The 19,832-nt window shown below is 30.7% G+C and overlaps 3 protein-coding genes across 4 annotated transcripts; 1 reads left to right on the forward strand and 2 right to left on the reverse strand.

The window, feature by feature from the left end:
* Positions 1-6,629: 6,629 nt before the first annotated feature.
* On the reverse strand, positions 6,630-7,997 carry AlkB (alpha-ketoglutarate-dependent dioxygenase AlkB). The gene is made up of 4 exons (XM_088203588.1): positions 7,847-7,997; positions 7,370-7,705; positions 7,114-7,307; positions 6,630-6,994 (listed from the first exon to the last, which is right to left on the reverse strand). Exons 1-4 carry the CDS (start codon positions 7,952-7,954, stop codon positions 6,658-6,660), a joined length of 975 nt encoding a protein of 324 aa, XP_088059714.1. The 5' UTR covers positions 7,955-7,997; the 3' UTR covers positions 6,630-6,657.
* Positions 7,998-8,408: 411 nt separating this feature from the next.
* Positions 8,409-9,005, forward strand: Sbat (LSMD1 domain-containing protein Sbat). Its single transcript, XM_088204252.1, has 3 exons — positions 8,409-8,562; positions 8,635-8,767; positions 8,857-9,005. The coding sequence occupies exons 1-3, from the start codon at positions 8,503-8,505 to the stop codon at positions 8,997-8,999; spliced, it is 336 nt and encodes a 111-aa protein (XP_088060378.1). The 5' UTR covers positions 8,409-8,502; the 3' UTR covers positions 9,000-9,005.
* Positions 9,001-18,981, reverse strand: LOC148225993 (uncharacterized). Of its 2 annotated transcripts, none has more exons than XM_088204250.1 (10): positions 18,856-18,981; positions 18,222-18,764; positions 17,462-17,589; positions 16,775-16,832; positions 16,543-16,708; positions 14,118-16,475; positions 13,910-14,057; positions 13,031-13,218; positions 12,699-12,970; positions 9,001-10,878 (listed from the first exon to the last, which is right to left on the reverse strand). In XM_088204250.1, exons 5-10 carry the CDS (start codon positions 16,627-16,629, stop codon positions 9,144-9,146), a joined length of 4,788 nt encoding a protein of 1,595 aa, XP_088060376.1. In that variant the 5' UTR covers positions 16,630-16,708; positions 16,775-16,832; positions 17,462-17,589; positions 18,222-18,764; positions 18,856-18,981; the 3' UTR covers positions 9,001-9,143. The 2 variants fall into 2 exon arrangements, with proteins under 2 accessions (XP_088060376.1, XP_088060377.1); XM_088204251.1 differs by having other exon boundaries at positions 16,543-16,722.
* Between the last annotated feature and the right edge of the window lie 851 nt (positions 18,982-19,832).

The raw sequence follows: 19,832 nt of genomic DNA on the forward strand, positions 1-19,832 counted from the left end.
ACAATATAAAACTTTTTTTTAATTATATAAATCATGCATGCAGTTTTGTGACTTATTTAAAACAACGCAACGACTACGGGTCGTCCCGCCATATACATTAATATTGCAAGATAATTTTTGTTATAATGGAATTGATACATTTTATATGTAGTCAAAATATACAAATGGATCTGATATTAGTTGGGTACAAGCAGGGCCGCCGAGAGCGAACCCGGGCCCTGGGAAAACAATGCCTCACAACAAGAAATATATATATATATATATATATATATATATATATATATATATATATATATATATATATCCGTTTTACCTGTTCTAGCAAAAAAATAATCAATTCTAGACATTAATTCTTTGAGCGGTATCGCCGTACATGTACGGCGGTCGATATTTCACTATTTTGAGGTATCCTAGATAGACATATATTTACATATATAACTGAAGAAGTAATAAATCAAAACATTATATTTATATAATATTTTTTTACATAAGTATATTAAAGAGTAAAATGAACATAAAAAAAATATATAGAAAGCCTCTGAATTGATATAAAAAAATCCACAAAAGCTAAGAAATATTAGAAATTATGTAAAATAAATTAACTCAATTTAATATTAGAGAAATATTAAAATAAATTATTAAAACATACTAATACAAAAAAGTAGTAAAATCTATCAAAGCAATTAAACGTTGAGAAATATCGATTTTTTTATAATTTACTATAAAATCGATTATAAAAACTAAATTTAAATTCAGAAAACAGCTACATAATTATGAAATAAGATTTGCCGATGATTTTTACACATCTCTCAAGCATGTGAAGTTTGGCACAATTTCTTTTAAATAAATTGCATTTAGAACCTTTAACAATATACCAAAATCAACTACGAATAATTGCAAAAGAATTTAAAAAAATATTTTTAATTCTTGCAACTTTAATCAAATAAAGTGATGTCATTAAATAATATATATATGTATATCCTATCAAATTGTAACCGCCGAATGGGTTATTTCTTAAATAAAAAAAATTGTGGGGACGCCATTACGAATTTGGTAATAATCCATATACAAACAATATATTTGATTTTCCCAGGATTCACATAACAACATTTGTAAACTGTGATAACAATAGTTTAAATTTACTCACCCAAGCAAGATCCAGTGGTGGTCACTTTTTTCGAAACAGTTGGAAGCACTGACGCATTTTTTCTCGTACTACTATCCACCAGGAAGAATTTAAAAACACTATCACTGATATTAAAACGCAATTTGGAAACACACACTGGAACACAAGAATAGAAACTGTCACTACTATTCATCGAGGACACTTTAGTCGAGCTTTAGAAAATTTGTCTAAAGATCTAGATATGACGTTTGAAACTAGAAGCGATGCAACACAATACACTATTACATATTTAGAATTTTAATTTTATTGTTTTGTTTCATTTCTGAGACGTTATTAACAAAACAAATAAAAAGCGATTTAAAAATTATATTTTGAATTTCACAGAATCAGTAAATATATATTATATGGAAAAATATAAATTGACAATAAAAAATAAGCAATGTATAAGGATGCTATGAGAAATATTAATCCATGCAGAGCTTACAGTAGAGAACAAAATCATACGTGTTATAAAAATATACTTGACCGATTGCACCGAGAAATATCGACACAATCTTCAAGACTAAAAGACCTAAATAAAAGGAATAGATTTCTGCTGGACATCAAAATTTGTATTTTTTATAAATATATGAAAACAATCAAACAATCAAACGTCCATGTTGTACAAATTTAGGAATTTCTACAACATGGACGTCAATGGAAAAAAAATTCACGGAAATCGAAGACTGTAAAATGCTTATACCTTAAAAAAATTGAGATCTTCTTACTTTTAAGGTGTCATATGCAGATGATGTATTTTCAAATCTTCTTATTTCACTGCACATTTTTTAATATGTTACAGTATCGATTGCAAGTTGTGAGTAATCATTCAAAAAGTTAAAGTTTATTTTGCCATATTTACGAGCTTCTATGGAAAAAGATCGTCATAGTAATTTAAAGTATAGTAACCCTAAGGGGTGTGACTTCGCAGCCAGTAAGACGCAGATGGAAACTGGTAATAATTTATTAGATCATACATTATGGCAAGTTACTATGACGGGCGAGTATCGTTATTCTCCGAGCAATGGTGGAGAAGCTGGCGGAGGCATGATATTCGTGGAAGATCCTCAGAGGTCTTGTAGGTGACAGTGACAGTATCTGGAGGTCAGTTCCACTATGCTGGGCGAGTATCGTTATTCTCCGAGCAATGGTGGAGAAGCTGGCGGAGGGATGATATCCGTGGAAGATCCTCAGAGGTCTTGTAGGTGGCAATGACAGTGTTTGGAGGTCAGTTCCACTATGCTGGGTGAGTATCGTTATTCTCCGAGCAATGGTGGAGAAGCTGGCGGAGGGATGATATCCGTGGAAGATCCTCAGAGGTCTTGTAGGTGGCAGTGACAGTGTTTGGAGGTTACTATGCTGCGATGATCGTGTTCGGGAGTCTAAGGCCGTATCTTCGCTTCTCTGCCGGTGGGGGCGCGTCTGCCAGGTGTCCATTAGAGACCAACATTAAATATTAATGGTTGCAAAACTCGCTGACAAATCACAATCATGCAGCGATCATCCAATCAATTGTTGCACTCGTTTCTTCGAACAACGAAAAATGCATACTCCTTTAGAAAGTGACATATGAGAGTTTAGTTGTGTTAGATTATATTTTAGACCTGACTTAATGATAGTTCTAAGACTATAATTAATTTTAGAACTTTAATTAGGTTAGATTTGGGTTTGAACAGAAAATGGACGTTTTGCAACTGTCAAATTGGGTTACATAGACAAATCAGCTTATAATTTCACTAGCGCCCATCAGTTAAATTATATTTTCGCTAGTAGAAATATATATCTTTTGGTGAAAATGTATTTAGACTTCACTAGTAACAGTATACATTCACTGAAAAAAAAATGTTTTTGTCACATTTATACATCACATGTAAATAAATAATGTTAAGTATATAAATGTATATATTACTACATATGGAAAAGTTTAAATTATATAATTTTACTAGCACCTGCCAGTAAAATTATATTTTCACTAGTTAAAATATATATCTACCGGTGAAAATGCAATCTGATATGATTTTCTGAAATTACATATTTTAAAATATATTTTCGGGATAGATTCGAGACTGTTTTGAAGGATAACCCAAAATTCTGATTTTGAATCAAGGATCATTTTAGCTTTTTGCAGCATTTTTAATATTTCGATTTCATTAAGATTCATAGTAATTAATTAAATGACATTTTTCTAGCTTAATTCAAGGGAGGCAATTGTCTGAAATGGCAAAATACACTATTGAACAATTGACGTCTAAGATAGAATAGGATAAATTTATCGGTAAGTGAAAAATATCAATTCTTTTATATTAAGCCTACATCATTTTTCAGGTGGCTGTGTTAAATACCATTTTTAAGTAATTGATAAAATAAGAGGTGTATAACGAACTTATGTATGTATTAAAAATGATGCTACTGTGAACAATGAAGAGTAAGATGCTGTGTATGAATTGTCATGCCATTGACTTACGTATTGGTTTATTTTTCCAGACTTTTAAACTCTATGATATATTTAATTCAAAATACGTTTAAAATACTATTCTACGACAGCGTCGTCACATTATATCACTCAAAAATGCGCATCCCTCCGAGAGAGCGATAAAATATGCCCTATATACAAAACAAAATGTAAACGAGGCATAAAAGTCAATGTTTTCATACTTCGATTGCCACTTTATCGTTTACGACGGTCGTTGGGTCATTGTTGTATTTCATTGTTCATAACAAATAACTGTCAAATATCTCCTGATTTAATTGTGCGCCATCACGACCGGCCGCCGAATGGACAAAGAAGTCGGCAGGGGGCCGACCCTGTCGTATACTAAGTATATACCTGCTCAGATAAATATTGGAAAACATTACGTTCGGAAAATTACATATGTATTAAAACGCTTTTGTGTCATCCTTCAATTTTGTATACCATGGATAAAAAATGAGGTTTTTTCCATCGTTTATGGTGTGAAAGCTTTTTTTGAAGCGTTTAAAAGTCATAAACATTGATTTGATAGTGAAGAATGTAACCTAAATTAATAATAAAATATGATACTAAACCTTTCTTATATTGGGTGTCACATAAATTAATTGCTCTATAAAAATATAATTAACTGTTAGTAGTCCAAAGGTGTGACATTAATGACGTGGTTTTCCTGTTTCAACCCTAAGTACATACATGACAAATAAAAATTTCATATTTAAAAGCACTTATAAGCATAATTTTATGAATTTAGATGGTATATTACTCATGGACATCTTTAGCATTATATTGCAATAAAAAATGTATATCATTACTTGACCCTTTTACACAAAACAGGTAAAAAAATCTAAATGTCAGCATAAAAATCTGGCATTTGCAAGTTTGACAGTCCTTATTTTGTTTGGGACCTAAATGTGTATTTATTTTATTCTGTAAATATAATACTACTTGTTTATGGAATATTAAGATAACAACAAAGTCGTAGCAATATTTTGCTGCCCTTGGCAAATATAAAATATGGTCTCCTTTATGTCTTATTTTATTTATTAGCTTAATGACAAAACATAATTACAGGATTAATTTTATTATGAAAATTATTTATTATAATAAAATTAAGTTGTGCAAAATTAAGCTTTTTTATAAGAACAAAAATATAAGTAATAAAAAATTTAATTAAATCTAAATTATAAAGAATAACCACTGACTAGCCAACTTTCGCCCCCCCCCCCCCCCATTTAGAAAAAAAAAACAGAAATTATCTCGTTGTCATATCTCGAAAAAAAAAATTAAAAATTCATTTTTAAATCAATCCCAAAATAATTTTATAAATGTATTATTTTAATGAAATTATATCGGAATACATTTTCACTGATATATATTTTTACTAGTGAAAATATTTATTTTACTGACATGTGCTAGTAAAACTATATAATTCCATTTTTTCCATACTTAGCCATATATACATTTACATCAGTGGCGTGCCATCCATAGATGCGGTAGATTCAAAACGCCACCAGCATGAACGGTTTACACCACTGATTTACATACTTATAATTATTTATTCACATGAGATGTATAAATGTTACAGTGAGTATGTATTTTTCAGTAAATTTATATTTTCGCTAGTGAAGTCCAAATACATTCTTACCAGTAGATATATATTTCTACTAGCGAAAATATAATTCAATTGATAGGCATTAGTGAAGTTAGATGCTACTTTAAAATGTCTATGTAACTCAATTTGACACTTGCTAAACGTCTATTTGGTGTTCAAACCCAAACACCACATACACGAATTAGCCAAGCCCAACTTGAGCCAATGAAAGTTCTAAAACTAATTATAGTGCAAAATACAAATGAAGCCAACTCATCTTTCAAGGGAAAATAAACGGAACAAAAAGTACAGACAAACGTTGCATCTCGTATATTGCTTCATAGTTTGTCTGCATTTCGATATTACAGTGTATATGTTTTAAAAATATGATAACTATCCTTACAGATATTAATACGGAATTCTGATATAAGATAATTGGTTAAAGTACATTAAAATCAAGTTTTGGTCAATAGAAGCGCGCAAAAACAATTATTACTTCTCAGAAGTCAAAAATTTACGCTGTTGCAGTGGGAACGCTCAGTAACGAGCTTTCCAAATCAAAACAATGGTTCAACAATAAATATTAGAGATCACCAGCACACGCATAATATCACATAGCCACGCAAACTTTCATAGTCCATAAATTACCACAAAAATTCTTTTCTTCATACTCATCTAGAAAAAACACTAGTGACCTTGATCGAATAAGCATTGTTTGAACTAGTATTTGTAATTATTAGTTGGTCAGCCAAGAATGACTGACAATCATTTAAATCATTCGCCGAGCACTCAACTGATCCTTGGCAGCAATCGAATCATTGACGACCACAATGAAGACTCTCAAACCAACGACCACTTGATAGGCATTTACATTTTTCTGTACACATCTATGACAAATTATATACTTCATACAATAAAATGTCATCAGCTTTTCTGGCATCTAACTGGCTGCAAAAGTCACACCACTCGGCAACCAATCCTGAAATATTCTTATAATATAAAATGTACAATTTATGGTGGCCGGACTATTGTGCAAACAAAAATAACGCACACGATAATTCTGGACATAAATGATTGTTTGATTGTCAAATATATTTCACTTTTGATTACAACTGCTTTATATTTTTCTATTTTTTAAGTAAGCATTTGTGTTATTATAGAAAATGTAAGTGTATCATACTAATGTAAATTACTAATATTATTGTAAAATATTTTTAAATTAATTTCATATTGACATCTTTGATAAATACACATTATTTTATATTTATGTATTGAAGTATTCTTAAATTGATTGTACATATATTGAATATCTATGATCGGAATTTTTGCTGTTTGAAATTTTCGTTTGCGCAACAATCATCGAACCACAATAATGGAATTATAATAATAAAATATCTCAATTAATTCATTAAATAATTTATTATATCTTTATCATCTAACAATACTATCAAGTGAATTTTGATATTTATAAAGAACCTGTCTCACATTGACGTTGATCCTTGAACCTGATAAATAATCTTCAAAAGGCTTCCAATAGACTTCATCGTTATATTCATCAGTAATTAAAACATCTCTATCATTAAAATCTTTCATATCTTTAGAACTAAAATTCCAAGGACAGTAATCAGCTTTGACTATCCTCGGCACAGCATGATAACACAATCTTGATTCCTTTGACATAATAATGACATCACCACTGTGAATATACAACGCAGTAGGTTCTATTGATTTTGATTCACCAATTAAAAATATTGCAGATTGACCAAAGCTAAAAACAGATTATTATAAATATATATATATATATATATATATATATATATATATATATATATATATATATATATATATATATATATATATATCAAAAAAAAATATTATTCGGTATACCTAATCGATATTAACGGTGCATCCAAATTCTTTTCTGAATGATCCGTATGAGGTGCTAGAGTCGAATCCATATGATAAAAATTAACGATCGACGCCTGAGCAATATAATCATCAAAGTCAAAACACGACGTTATCATTTTACATAGTTCGGCTAAATCTGATGGAAATGGATGTTGATTTTCATCTGAATAATGCTGAAAAAATATTAAACGTAATAAATAAGTAAGTTTGATTATTATTATTTAAAATATCATACCTTAGAATCCCAATCGTGATGATAACCGAGAGTCGCCCATCGTAAACTCTTCTTTAAATTCAATGTTTTTTCTGATTTATCTAAATTGCACGTTTCCCACCAGTTTTCGGTATCAGAGGCGTCAAAGTGTGGATCTATATTTAGCTTATTCGGTTTTCTAGGAAAGTCTCTCAGACATCTTGCAATCCAATAACGTTGTCCAATATTATTAAAAGGATTCTTGATATAAATGAGTCCTTTATTATTTATTTTGTAAGCTTCCCACTGTTGCGGGTTTTTCAACCCTAATTTAGACCAGTTAAATGATTCATTGTCTATTAATTCCACTTTGGTAACCTAGAATTGTACAAAAATCATAAATGTTTAAGCAAACTTTGACAAAATCAAAAGACTACTATATTTTTTGTGATGGAGAAGTAAAAATAATAATCATAACCTCAAATGATAAAATATGCTTTACATTAGACATATACTTACTGTTGATACATTTTGCGTTTTATAAATGTCAATTGGAAGAGAAAGATTTGGTGAAGGCTTTCGAGATTTATAATATTTGAAGGCGCGCCGAAATGCATCATCTGACATTTTTAGTTTTTACTTTGGCCATAAGAGATAAAAATATAGCTATATATATTACATAGCAAAGCGTAGTGTAATTTAGTTTTTCTTCAAAACACTCATTTCTTAATTCATTAAAAACAGTGCTGTGTACGGCAGTGGTATGGAATGTTTTTGAATGCAGCAAATGATTAAGCGGTAAATATGAGCAAATTGTAAAAGAATATATTAGAAATAAAAAAATAAAATTTAATTGGAATATCAGCTAATGTAAAAAATGACCGAAAAACGACTAGGGTTTATTATTTTATTTTTAATATGAATTCATTATGTTTTAATATTAAATGTTAATATTTGAAACGTATTTAATGAAGTATTTTCTTGTAATTAAAGAAAAAAATGGTTTTTACTTTCTCTCGTATAAAATGATTCTTGGGATAATGGTATTCTTCAAATAAAATTTATGGTCAAATTTAAGCGTGCTTAGACCAGTAATTTTGACAGTAGTAAATTTGACAGGCGAGAAGTTCCTCAGGATAAATAATGTGCACGCGATAAAAACAAAAAGTAGGAACATGAATAACACAGAGCAAGAAATAATTGAAGAGAAAAAAGAAGAAAAATGCAACACTCCCGTAACATAACCTTCAAAATGAAATCAATATGGATTTAAATATAGTCCCATAATAAATTAATTCAAATTTCAGCCTCCAATTTTGTCAGAAGGCAGACAAAAACTTATCAGTTGGATTGATAAACAATTCAGAATCGTAATGACAGACGGTCGCGTTTTGATTGGTTATTTCTTATGCACTGATAGAGATGCCAACATTATTCTTGGTTTGTATTAATTTAAAAAATAATTATTATCAAATGTGATGTATATATATATATATATATATTAATTATATTATATTGCTACTGTTTAGGTACATGTGAAGAATATCTCAAATCTGAAACGGACGGAGAGGAACCCCGGTTTTTAGGATTAGTCATGGTTCCCGGCAGACACATTGTTTCTATACAACTAAATGATAAATTCCAAAGAAAGAATCCCAATAAAAAGATGTAAACTTAATTATTGACTTTATTTCATACAAATACTCGATATAAAAAAAAATAAATAAACAAAATTCTCATGCATATTCATAACAATGAAATCATACGAATCTAATACATTTTTATATTAAGCGAAAATATGAATAATCTAATTTGATCATGGCGTTGGCGTTGTTAATACGACGGTTACAGGACTTCTTGGCTCGTTCGGTTCTGCAATTGGCATCACTTCCCAAATTATATCCTTCATTATCTTTAATTCCCAATATATGTTCTTAGTGTTGTGATCGAATGGATTCTCGAGTGCGTCTTCTTTCATTTTGGTATCATTCACTTTAATTTCTCTTAGGAGCATACGCAGAAATTTGCCTGTGAGTATATCGGATTGTGGAAAAAACTTGTTGAGGAATTCTTTGGTCATTATATTTTTGAGTCTCTTTGTAGGGTGCGCTACGGATCGCTCAGAAAAGAATAATATTTTAGCGCTTTCATATCTAACTTTCGTATCTTCGTCTTGCAAAAGCCAGAATGTTAAAGATAGAATGTTATTCTTGATCAATATCAATTTTTTATCTGAACCGACGACGTTCGCACACAGATGAGATAAAATAATAGCAATGTGTTTTGCGGCTTTTGCGCTATAAAGTCTCACTTCTGATTCGTTTGAATTCACATTCGACAACTTCTTAACTATTTCCGACAAAGAAAACACTAAATCTATTACTTCTAATTGTGGCCATAATATATATCGTTTCATCAATATTTGACAAATAAGCGGTAACAAATGACCAAAATTATAATTAGAACTCTCTTCGCATAAAACTAAAGACATATCCATGAAACTCGGTTCGAAAACATTGACTAGATCGATTGGAGCGTGATTCATTATCGTATATATCAAATCGAATATATCTTTTAATAAATGTTTATTTGATTCGTCGCCTGTATTAATCAATTCTAAAACTATAAATTTCATCGTATAAAACTTTGGAGTGTTAACTTGCACTCTATTGGTTAACGCCGGAAAAAGTCCGTTCTCTAAAACGTATCTATTACTAAAACACTTTGGAATAATATCGACCAGTGAATCATCATCACATTTATCTATGAAATATCTTATGCAAGTATCCATCCAAGTGTAAATTCCGCATCTGACGTTAAAATCATATTCATTATCAGCGTATTTTTCAGCCATTGTAAACGTCGCATCCATAACGTCCGAATAATGTATACAATTCGATTTTAAATCCCTCATTATTTCAAAATGTACTACTCTGCACACAAAAGACGTTTTGCTCGTTATGAATTCTTCAATCGAATACGCTATATCTTCGAATATAACGAGTATGACATTATAATGATTGATCGGCATATACTTCTCCATCTCTAAATGATAGTTTACATAATATTTTAATACGAGCAAATAACCGTGCAGTTTATTTTGTTGCACCAGCGATGGTTTCGAGTGCTTCCAATGGTGATAGAATTTGATCGGACTATAAAAAGATTCGATGATTTTAGCGCATAAATTGCGCACATTATATATCGGGCTACTCAACAGGTTCACTAAGTACACAAAGATCTCGTCTATGTTAGGCATGTTGATCAAAACCGAAGGAGGCAATCCGTTTTGCTGCAGTTTATACCTCGTCGACATATTTGAAAGTAAACTCAAGATCGGAACTAAATTTGAGTGACACAGGAACAACTCTTTCGGATTTTCAATGCTGTAAGTCATTCGTAAATTACTGATTATGTGCTGCCAAGCTCCGGGAATGTGAGAAAATAATTCGTCAGCTGACATCGGCGATTTTGAAGATAACTCTCCCGATCGACTCTTCTGACCGATCAGTTTCGGTACTAGAGCGCCGTATAATTGAAGAGCACCATTTCTATAACAAATAAATAAAATCAGTATTTTAGTTATTTATAAAAATATGCAAACAATATATTGTACAACTATTTTGCCATAAAGATACGACTGATTTATATGTAACATTACACACTGATTATCTCTGTATATAATTTTTCCTAACAATTATATTAATGAAGTAATAGTACGTAGTACATGTTTTCGTGAGCGATAAGTTTATCTGCATGGTGTTATGGCGAAGTGCTGTAAAATTAAATTACAGCCATTTAAACGAATTGCATTGAAACAATAAGGAAAGATTTATTTATCATCTCTCTGATGAAATATTTTGACTTCTTACAAACTATATTTCATAAATTTAATTTAATACAAGCTTTACGGTAAATAAATTAAAAGATGTTTAAATAAACTAGTTTTTAGTGCATCGTGATATGACAAAGAAACTGCTCTAAGCGAATCTACAAAAATTTTATTAATGCTTCAAAACTCGTTAAATTTATATATTATTTTTTATTCATAAGATTCATCGTTGTTTTATGGGAAAAATATCTGAGATAGTAAAATTTTATAATCCTTCAAGTCGTTAATAGTCTTTTGCCAAAATATTAGACTAACTGTAATAAATTATATATTTATGAGAATTCAGTTCACACCTTAATTATTTATAATATTTTTTCTCTTAAATATATTATTGTTGTAAAATTCATGAATAATTTTCGCTCTTGTGACACTAAATTGTTGCATTTTACTTGACGTTATCACACAGTTTATAGAGCAGATTCTGTTGTTTCTGTTCATTGGTATTAAAATATTTACTTAAAAAAAATTGTGCTTTGTGAAATATATTTAACTACAATTAGTTATTGTTTTATTTTAATCGCAAGCAGACTTTTTTCTCAGTTCAAGTTATGTCGAATAATACGGGATTTTATTTTAAATGTTTTTCAAAGTACATTTCTTGGTTTCTCAAACCTAATTATGCATGTGATAGAAATCATGTGATACATCTCAATTATTTTGTTAAAGAAATAAACGAAGAGTATACAAATTTCAGGTATTTTAAATATTAGATATAGGTGCATTAGAGAAATCATATACAATACAATAATATACGAACGGGGTGGAAGATCTCATTCATACAGACAAACAAAAAGATTATTTATAGCCACTAAGTCATTATGGCTGACCACCTATAGGGATACCGACGTATATAGAAAATGCTACCTCAAGATACATATAAGATCTAGGAGCAAACATAAATGAATCTCTGATTCGACATAATTGGTCAAAATTATCTCGCATCTGATTCATCTGAGCTGCTGGAAATCAAACAGGCTATTCACAAAGAACCATGGCACGTCACTTTATACACTATCACCCTACTTCACGATTTTGAGTCGATTAATTTTTAATTAATTTAACTACAGAAATATTTTACTTTAGTCTTATTCTTTTTCATAGAGATGATTAAAAGATCTCATTCATACATACAATAAAAAAAATATGGCCACTGAGTCATTATGGCTGACCCCTGAGATAACCATCGCCAAAGTCAAATAAAATTAACTCGAATTATAAGTTACAACTCTCTTCAAAATAAAAATATTGATCATTTTCAATTGTTTCAAACAAAAATGAGTTCAGTCTCTTTCCAAACAATCATTTAAATTTCATGATATCTAACATATTACTCTAAGGGTGTTTAAATATAATATAACTTAATTAGAGAAGAGTGATAATGTTAAAACAGCAAAGGGGTTTTGGTATTTTAAACATATAAATTATATTATCGTATCTTTGTAGCAAAAAACTTATTATATTAGTATTATTAAAAAATACCTGATTTGCCATTCTTTGCTATTAAAATATTTAAAACAGGTAGAGAGCAATCTTGATGCAAATTGAATGATGTAATGAGTCAACGAGCTATCGGCGACAGTTCTACACATCAGATGCAATGCGGTAGCTTGAGGTATATCTTTTTCATTTGTAATTTTTAAATTATCTGAATTCGATTCTGAAGTGCTGCCTGTTTCGACTGTGTCTTGTTCTTGAGCATCGTAGAAAGTCAATATGTTCAACAATATCTGCATCGCTTTGAAAAAGAGTGGCTGAAAGTATAAAAATAATTAATTATAGTAAAACAAACATTTAAAGCACCAAAATTATACCTTTCCATCTTGCATGTCGTTGGTCACTATTCTATGGACCAATATTGTTAAACCAGCGCTTCTCCGCGTTATCGATCTTCCCATAGAATTTGAACTTGTGACGTTGAGTAAAAATGTCTCTAATATTTTCGATATGAAGCTTATGTGTGTTGTATTTTGCGACGATGTAATATGTCTGACACATTGACCTATAGAAAAATATATACATTAAAAATAAAAACATATTATTTAATAGCACAAAATATGAGAGTCTTAGATTATTTTTTTAGGATCAGAACTATAATTTTATATTAAATAAAAAAAAACATAAGATAACACAAAAAAACGAAATACTTTTTAAATGCTAATATCTCATTAACAATAGCTATATTGTGGATGGTATATGTTCACACAATTCAATGTTTTGTTTTAATTTAACTTATAGTGATGAAGTAAGTCTTAAAAATATAATTTGAGGCAAATGGTAATTAAGATTTTCATGCAATGCTACAGGAATTATGTATTCACTTAATCTTTTACTCTTGATTAACAGCCAAGTCACACAGCTTGTTAACTGTCGTTTAATACGTTAACTAAAAATCCAAATATTCAAGTTTTTACGTATTTATTTATATAATTTTTGTCCAGAATATTCCATCTAGTAATCAGTATTCACAAAAATCTTGTCCGGAAATCTCCTATCCAGAAGAATCACCGAACATGTGTAACCTTGTGACCCACGACCGAAAGTGTATAATATTAATGTAAAAATATATCCAATAATGTAAACCTAAAGCTATTTTTATTTTATATTTCTATCATCATAAGAAATCTAATACTAGCATTAAAAATATAAGCTGGTGATCTTTAAATAGTAGTCTATGACAAATTGAAACATACCCAAGCATACTCCTGCACTTTCAATGGCACCTTTATGTCTGCATCTCGTCAATATCAGTGTATTGATCTCCAAACATTTGCTGACGTATTCCCCATTGAGGGAATCGCAACATTTATTTATGATAGTACTTGTTAATTCACAGCATGCCTAAAAGTATAACGATTCAATCAACATGACACAACACTTCATATTATTACAACCACATACCTTTAAATTACACCATATATGATTCAATACTAATTGCTGAACATTGGTCGTTTGGACAGATTCAGAACTAGTCGAAGCACCCTCGCTTAAAACGTAGTTTGACGTTGCAATGAGATGATCGACGCTTAAGCTCATTTCGGCAAAACTAGGAGGGTATTGTTTATCATCTGATCTCGTTTTAGCTAATAGTACATCGAGGTAAAACATTACGATATCATGAGATAGATTCACAAGACATATGACCGTCACTGGGCTTACAGATAATCTGTATTCTTTTATGTATGCATTGATAGCCGATAATATTCCGTATAATGGTTGCCCATTGCATATAGAGAGCAATACGTCTTCTTTGTGATATGTAAATTGTTGCTGACACTTTCCAATTAAATATTGCATCATGTCCATGAACATATTCTTCGGATCGATTAATACCTGGATATCCGGATCGCCCAACACGTATTGTTTGGTGAGCAATCTGATTATAGAACATCCGCTTTCAACTTCATAAAACAGCTTACTGTTACACATCACCATAGCCGTAATAAATAAATTGTTCTTGAGCTTCTTCAAATGGAGATTCTCCCGATAATACTGAGATAAGATGCTGACGGCCGCGTTGTGTATATCGTTCGTCGGATCGGTTAAAGAATCGGTCAATAATAACACACACTTTTCGTCCTCAAAGAGCCATTTCCTTTTCATTTTTAAATACTCCATAATCTTCCAACCCATATATCTTTGATTGCTCTTACGCCGACTCTTATGAATCTCGCTATCGATGTATCCGTGACACAAATATCTCATTGTTATATCGAGCATTTGAAGCGATGTGTATTTACGTTGATAGTTGGCCGAGTATTTCAGATTTGAGCATATAAATTCGTACAACCAAACGAAGAAATCTTCAAATATAGATACGTATTTAATATGACTTTCGCTTTTAGGTTGTCGCTCTCCAGATTTTGTAATGTGCAGATAAGAATCTCTGAGATGCACTAGAAAATCTGTAAAACAACATAATAAATTTTGCCTAAAGGGTGTCGAATCGTAGTTGACGTTAGTAATGTAAAAGTCTTTGAATAATTCAAACTCTTCTTTGGTAGGAAGCGTTGTAACTTTGTATGTACAGCAGATTATCTGAATGGCTTGCGCTCTAACATCTTCATCGATGTGATTCAAAGCGCTCTTTAAAGAATTTTTCAATACAAGCTCATTATATGCATTATCATTCCAATCTTCTAATAGCTTACCGGATTTTCTAGCTATTTTAAGCACATGCAAGAACGAATATTCAATATTTTGCGTTAAAGAAAACTCTAAGAAATTGTTGATGAGTATCGTTATCACTGTCGGATATTTCTTCACTGTAGCCGGTAGCCAATGATTTAAGATATTCTGCTTCACTTTTTGATCATTACCCATTAGCGCATCGCTAAAAGTTTCAAAGAACAAATCATACCATTGACTCAATTCGGCCAATCCTTCCAGCATCACTTTATAAAACTCAGCTCCGGCTGATACTAAAGAACTATTGAACAAACTATACTCTAATCCTCGAACTAATTGTACGTACAAATAAGTTATATCAGTTCGTTTATTTCGTAAAAAGGGCAGTATTTCGCATAAGCAAAAAAACTTGGCCTTATTCCAAGAGAAATTTAACACATCGTCTAAGAACCGATCTATGGAATCGTCAGTCAGCTCAAGATAACTCTTCAATATGTCTGAATTATAATCTTTAATACCAGCGAAAGGACTCTCCCAATTATATAATATAACGTACGATAAAGCCGTAACGGTTTCATCGGATATTCTTCCGACGATGTTCCTCTCGATCATTTTACTCAGAATGGAACTCAAATTTCTAAAGCTCACAAAAGTAATGTTACTGTATTTCATACAAGACTTGACAATAATCTTGAGCGACTCTTGCAATATCTTCTCGCACAAATCCCTCAATACCAAATTATCAACTCGTTCCATATCAAAGTTGAAGAATCCGTTAATCAACGACATAACCATCACATCGCTCACAAAATAATCGGGCACTCTCGGCGCATTCATTACTTGACCCCAATAAGTTTCATTATCCCCTTTACACCTCGAATATTGGCACAGTAAGATATAAATATTATCCAAGTACTTAGTCTTGAATTCTACTGGTATGATATTAATATATGCGTATAATGTTTTAGCACATAAGAATTGAGGTTCTATTATGACCGATTCCAATCTCAAACGCTGGAAAAGCGACTCGCATATATCTAAGGCCAATCGTAAGATCTTTGCTTCTAATGGGAACTTAATACCCGTAGCATTAGGATTTGTGATGATCAATTGACACGCTCGTATGTGATTCTGAAATTAAATTAATGTTAAATTGAACATTTTTTATACTTAGATAAGATCTAAATTAAATACTCACGCGAAATGATTCTAATGGAATATCCCTTTGTGTTTCATTGCTTAAAGCTTTAATAAACGTCCTGAAGAAGTCCAGCGGAATTTTCATTTTGATCTATTGTAATTATATTAATAAATAGCTTAAAACTGCTCCTTAATTATTTATTTGCGCCGCCATAGTCCATCATCTTAAATTATTTAACTATTATTATTTATTGTATTAGAAATAAATGAATTTTATTATAAAATATTACCGTTTGTTTAAATGGTTTTTGCTTTCTAACACTAACCGTTAAACTCGAGTGCGATTCACTGTAAAAACAACACGAAATTGATATAGAAATATCAAAAAAATACACAATTGTTCTTAACAAAGTTTATTCATTCAATAATATATAACAACATTGTTTCATTGACATTTTCTATGAAAGATACAAACTTAAATACTGCACAGAATTAAAACACAGCATTGAGTCACACAACACTAACCACAACTGAGCAGGATTTTAATTTGCAACAATAATATGCGTTTAGTTACTAATTGCGGCTAATCAATACAATAATAAAAACTATATAATGTTATTACTTAAAAGTGGCCTTTTCCTCCTTTTCTAACTGCCTCTTAAATAAGTCATAATCCCGTTTCCTATTAAAATGTTTGACCCATTGATCAGGACAAGACGATTCGAAAACTTTTTTCAACTCTAAACAAGCCTGTGGAATAGGATCTTCAGTTTTGACTTTCTTATCGTCCAAACAATCCCAGAAACGATCTCTAGCGTTCCAACACACCTCTCTTTTAGCTTTGTTAGGAAACGACATTTTTTATTATATATTTTTTATATTTATATATATATATATATCTACTAAACACTCATTTCGAATGATGCGAATTAACTAAGAATGCGACCGGCCAGAATCAACAATTTTGAAGAACTGACCTCAAATCTTAAAGCTACTAATACGACTGCTTGCCAGAATTCTGTCACGACGCCTTCCAATAAAAATTCAATATAAATATTCTCCTAGTGATTTAATAGCAGTGCCAGGAAAACATCAAAAAGGACTCCTGTAAAAAAGAATAAAAACAAATCATTTTTTATTATTATATCATACATAGTATATGATTTATACAACGATAAAGCCTAATCTAGTTATTATATTATAAATAGAAATACTTTATAGTTATGTATAACATATAGCAAGATGAATGAGCATCGGACGATTCAGAAATATGTGATTATATTTAGATTACCTTGGATAAGTAATGTACACTATGCGTGGAATACATTTATATCTAAGTCTGCATGTTTATATTTAGAGATGAGTTTGAAATAGACACTGTGAAGGAATGTGCAACATCGAAATGCGATATTAATATATCGATCAAGCAGTATGCATGTATAAAATAACCATAATAAACACATTTCGTACTCGTCAAAGATTTAATAATAATAAATAGCTTTACCTACAAATAAGCAAAATATAACCTCCAAAGTTATGTACTAATCAATATTAAAGTTTATTCTAACCGTAATGATACTAAAATCTTATATTTCAATATATTATACATAAATAATATATTTTTATTCATAGCTTTTTTTGTTGAAAAATATGTATAAATATTGATTTGCAGTATAAACATATGCAGTTTTTCATATTCGAGTTAAACTTATGATTAAGAAGAAAAAACACACACACCGTTAGCTTTTATTCATTCATTCATATAAAATTATGCCGAAAAGGTTATGACAAAACTGTCTATTTGACAGCAGATAACCTAAAATGAGTTGCGTAAGGAAATGGTCGTAACACGCTAATTTTTCACCATAAATATTTTTTTATACCTTTAATTTAAACGTCATATACTCGATCTAATACAGCTAAAATATTCAAAATTCATTTTTAACTAAATAAAAATGTAAATAATATGTATTGTATTATTTATTTATTATGGCTAAAACAAGGACGAGGGCAATAGATTTTGCGGACTACAACGAAAGTTTGACAACCGGTGGCGCCCAGTCCGCCAATCTCTTACATCGTCATTTATATCATGCATTAACACATTCAATGCGACCAAATTATTGAGAACATTCATGCGTGACGGACAAATCATATAAATTTTAAAGATAAAAAATGTATAAAGTTACGTCCTTGCAGCACCTTCTTCCGTCTCATTCTAACGCACATATTGATGTGACCGCGCACATGAAATAGCGTATATCAGCGTGACGTCATTTTCTAAGCACAAAAAAATCATTTAAATTAGCAGAAAATTATTAGAAAATAATACAACAACAATTGATAAATGTATAGCATTAATATTTCTCACTAAAGACACTTTCACCATCCATTTCAATGTATTCCACCATATTATTGTCTGGTAGTAAAGTTTCATAAAAAAAAATTATTGGCATGATCTTGCAAATATTTTGTTATGCTTAAACATATGAACTATAAATCAATAATTTAATAAAATAATACTGCAACGGCCCAATCTATATTTAATTGGCACCCGTCATCACCCGTCTGCCAAAACACCTTCTCTTCATTTTAAAAAGCATTTTTAATAAATATTCTCACAAATAAAATTGCTAAGACAGTGCACTATAAAAAATATTCACATAATTAAATTACAAGTGATTCACGGAGAGCGTTGTCAAATTTCCAGCTGTCTGTTAGCGCCTCTCCCCCCTCCCAACAAAATCATTTTATTGATCCGAAACTATGTAATAAGAAATAACCAAGTACCTTTTATGTATAAAAAAGAATTTATGCCCACGATTATAACGAGCTCACATTTCCTTTCAACTTGAAACACGAGAGTTCGCCCAAACTCGCACAACGCGGAGCTACGTCAAGTGCCGTCTTAGTAGACTGAGGAGGCAAAGTTTGACGTTTCATTTCAACCGTTCACCCGATATTCGGATACGACTGCACTATACGAAAAAAGCAGACAAGGATACGAGAAGAAAGCAAATTGTACGTGATTACAGAAATTATTAAGTTTAATAATAATTTATGAATCAATAACTTAGTATTTTATAAAATTAAACAGGCGAACCCTTACAAGCTTGCCGGTAGAGAGAGAAAAACCGCCACGCAATGCCACTCCAGCGCCGACCAGTTTTGGCCATAACAAATCTAAATTCGGCTCCCATAGACCTTTATTATTTTAAATCTGAGAATATCTAACTGACTTTCAGCTCTTAAATTGTAATTTATATTATATTATGCCAAAAATCCGTTTTTTTTTAATTTTAAAAGAATTACTTCCAATTGCTTGTTACAGCGATTGATGTGTGGCTT

This window comes from Plectrocnemia conspersa, unplaced genomic scaffold (assembly GCF_051122295.1).
Source record: "Plectrocnemia conspersa isolate PC_06_02 unplaced genomic scaffold, ASM5112229v1 ptg000014l, whole genome shotgun sequence".
In the NCBI taxonomy this organism is placed as follows: Eukaryota; Metazoa; Arthropoda; class Insecta; order Trichoptera; family Polycentropodidae; genus Plectrocnemia; species Plectrocnemia conspersa.

Excerpts from the sequence above, each read along its gene's own strand:
- AlkB (XM_088203588.1), bottom strand. The coding sequence starts at position 7,954 with ATGTCAGATGATGCATTTCGGCGCGCCTTCAAATATTATAAATCTCGA. Across the intron at positions 7,308-7,369 it reads ATCACGATTGGGATTCTAAG|CATTATTCAGATGAAAATCA; the intron begins GTATGATATTTT and ends ATATTTTTTCAG. Across the intron at positions 6,995-7,113 it reads GCACCGTTAATATCGATTAG|CTTTGGTCAATCTGCAATAT; the intron begins GTATACCGAATA and ends ATCTGTTTTTAG.
- Sbat (XM_088204252.1), top strand. The coding sequence starts at position 8,503 with ATGAATAACACAGAGCAAGAAATAATTGAAGAGAAAAAAGAAGAAAAA. Across the intron at positions 8,563-8,634 it reads AAGAAAAATGCAACACTCCC|CCTCCAATTTTGTCAGAAGG; the intron begins GTAACATAACCT and ends TTCAAATTTCAG. Across the intron at positions 8,768-8,856 it reads AGATGCCAACATTATTCTTG|GTACATGTGAAGAATATCTC; the intron begins GTTTGTATTAAT and ends GCTACTGTTTAG.
- LOC148225993 (XM_088204250.1), bottom strand. The coding sequence starts at position 16,629 with ATGAAAATTCCGCTGGACTTCTTCAGGACGTTTATTAAAGCTTTAAGC. Across the intron at positions 16,476-16,542 it reads TTCCATTAGAATCATTTCGC|AATCACATACGAGCGTGTCA; the intron begins GTGAGTATTTAA and ends ATTTAATTTCAG. Across the intron at positions 10,879-12,698 it reads AGCAAAGAATGGCAAATCAG|AAATGGTGCTCTTCAATTAT; the intron begins GTATTTTTTAAT and ends TATTTGTTATAG.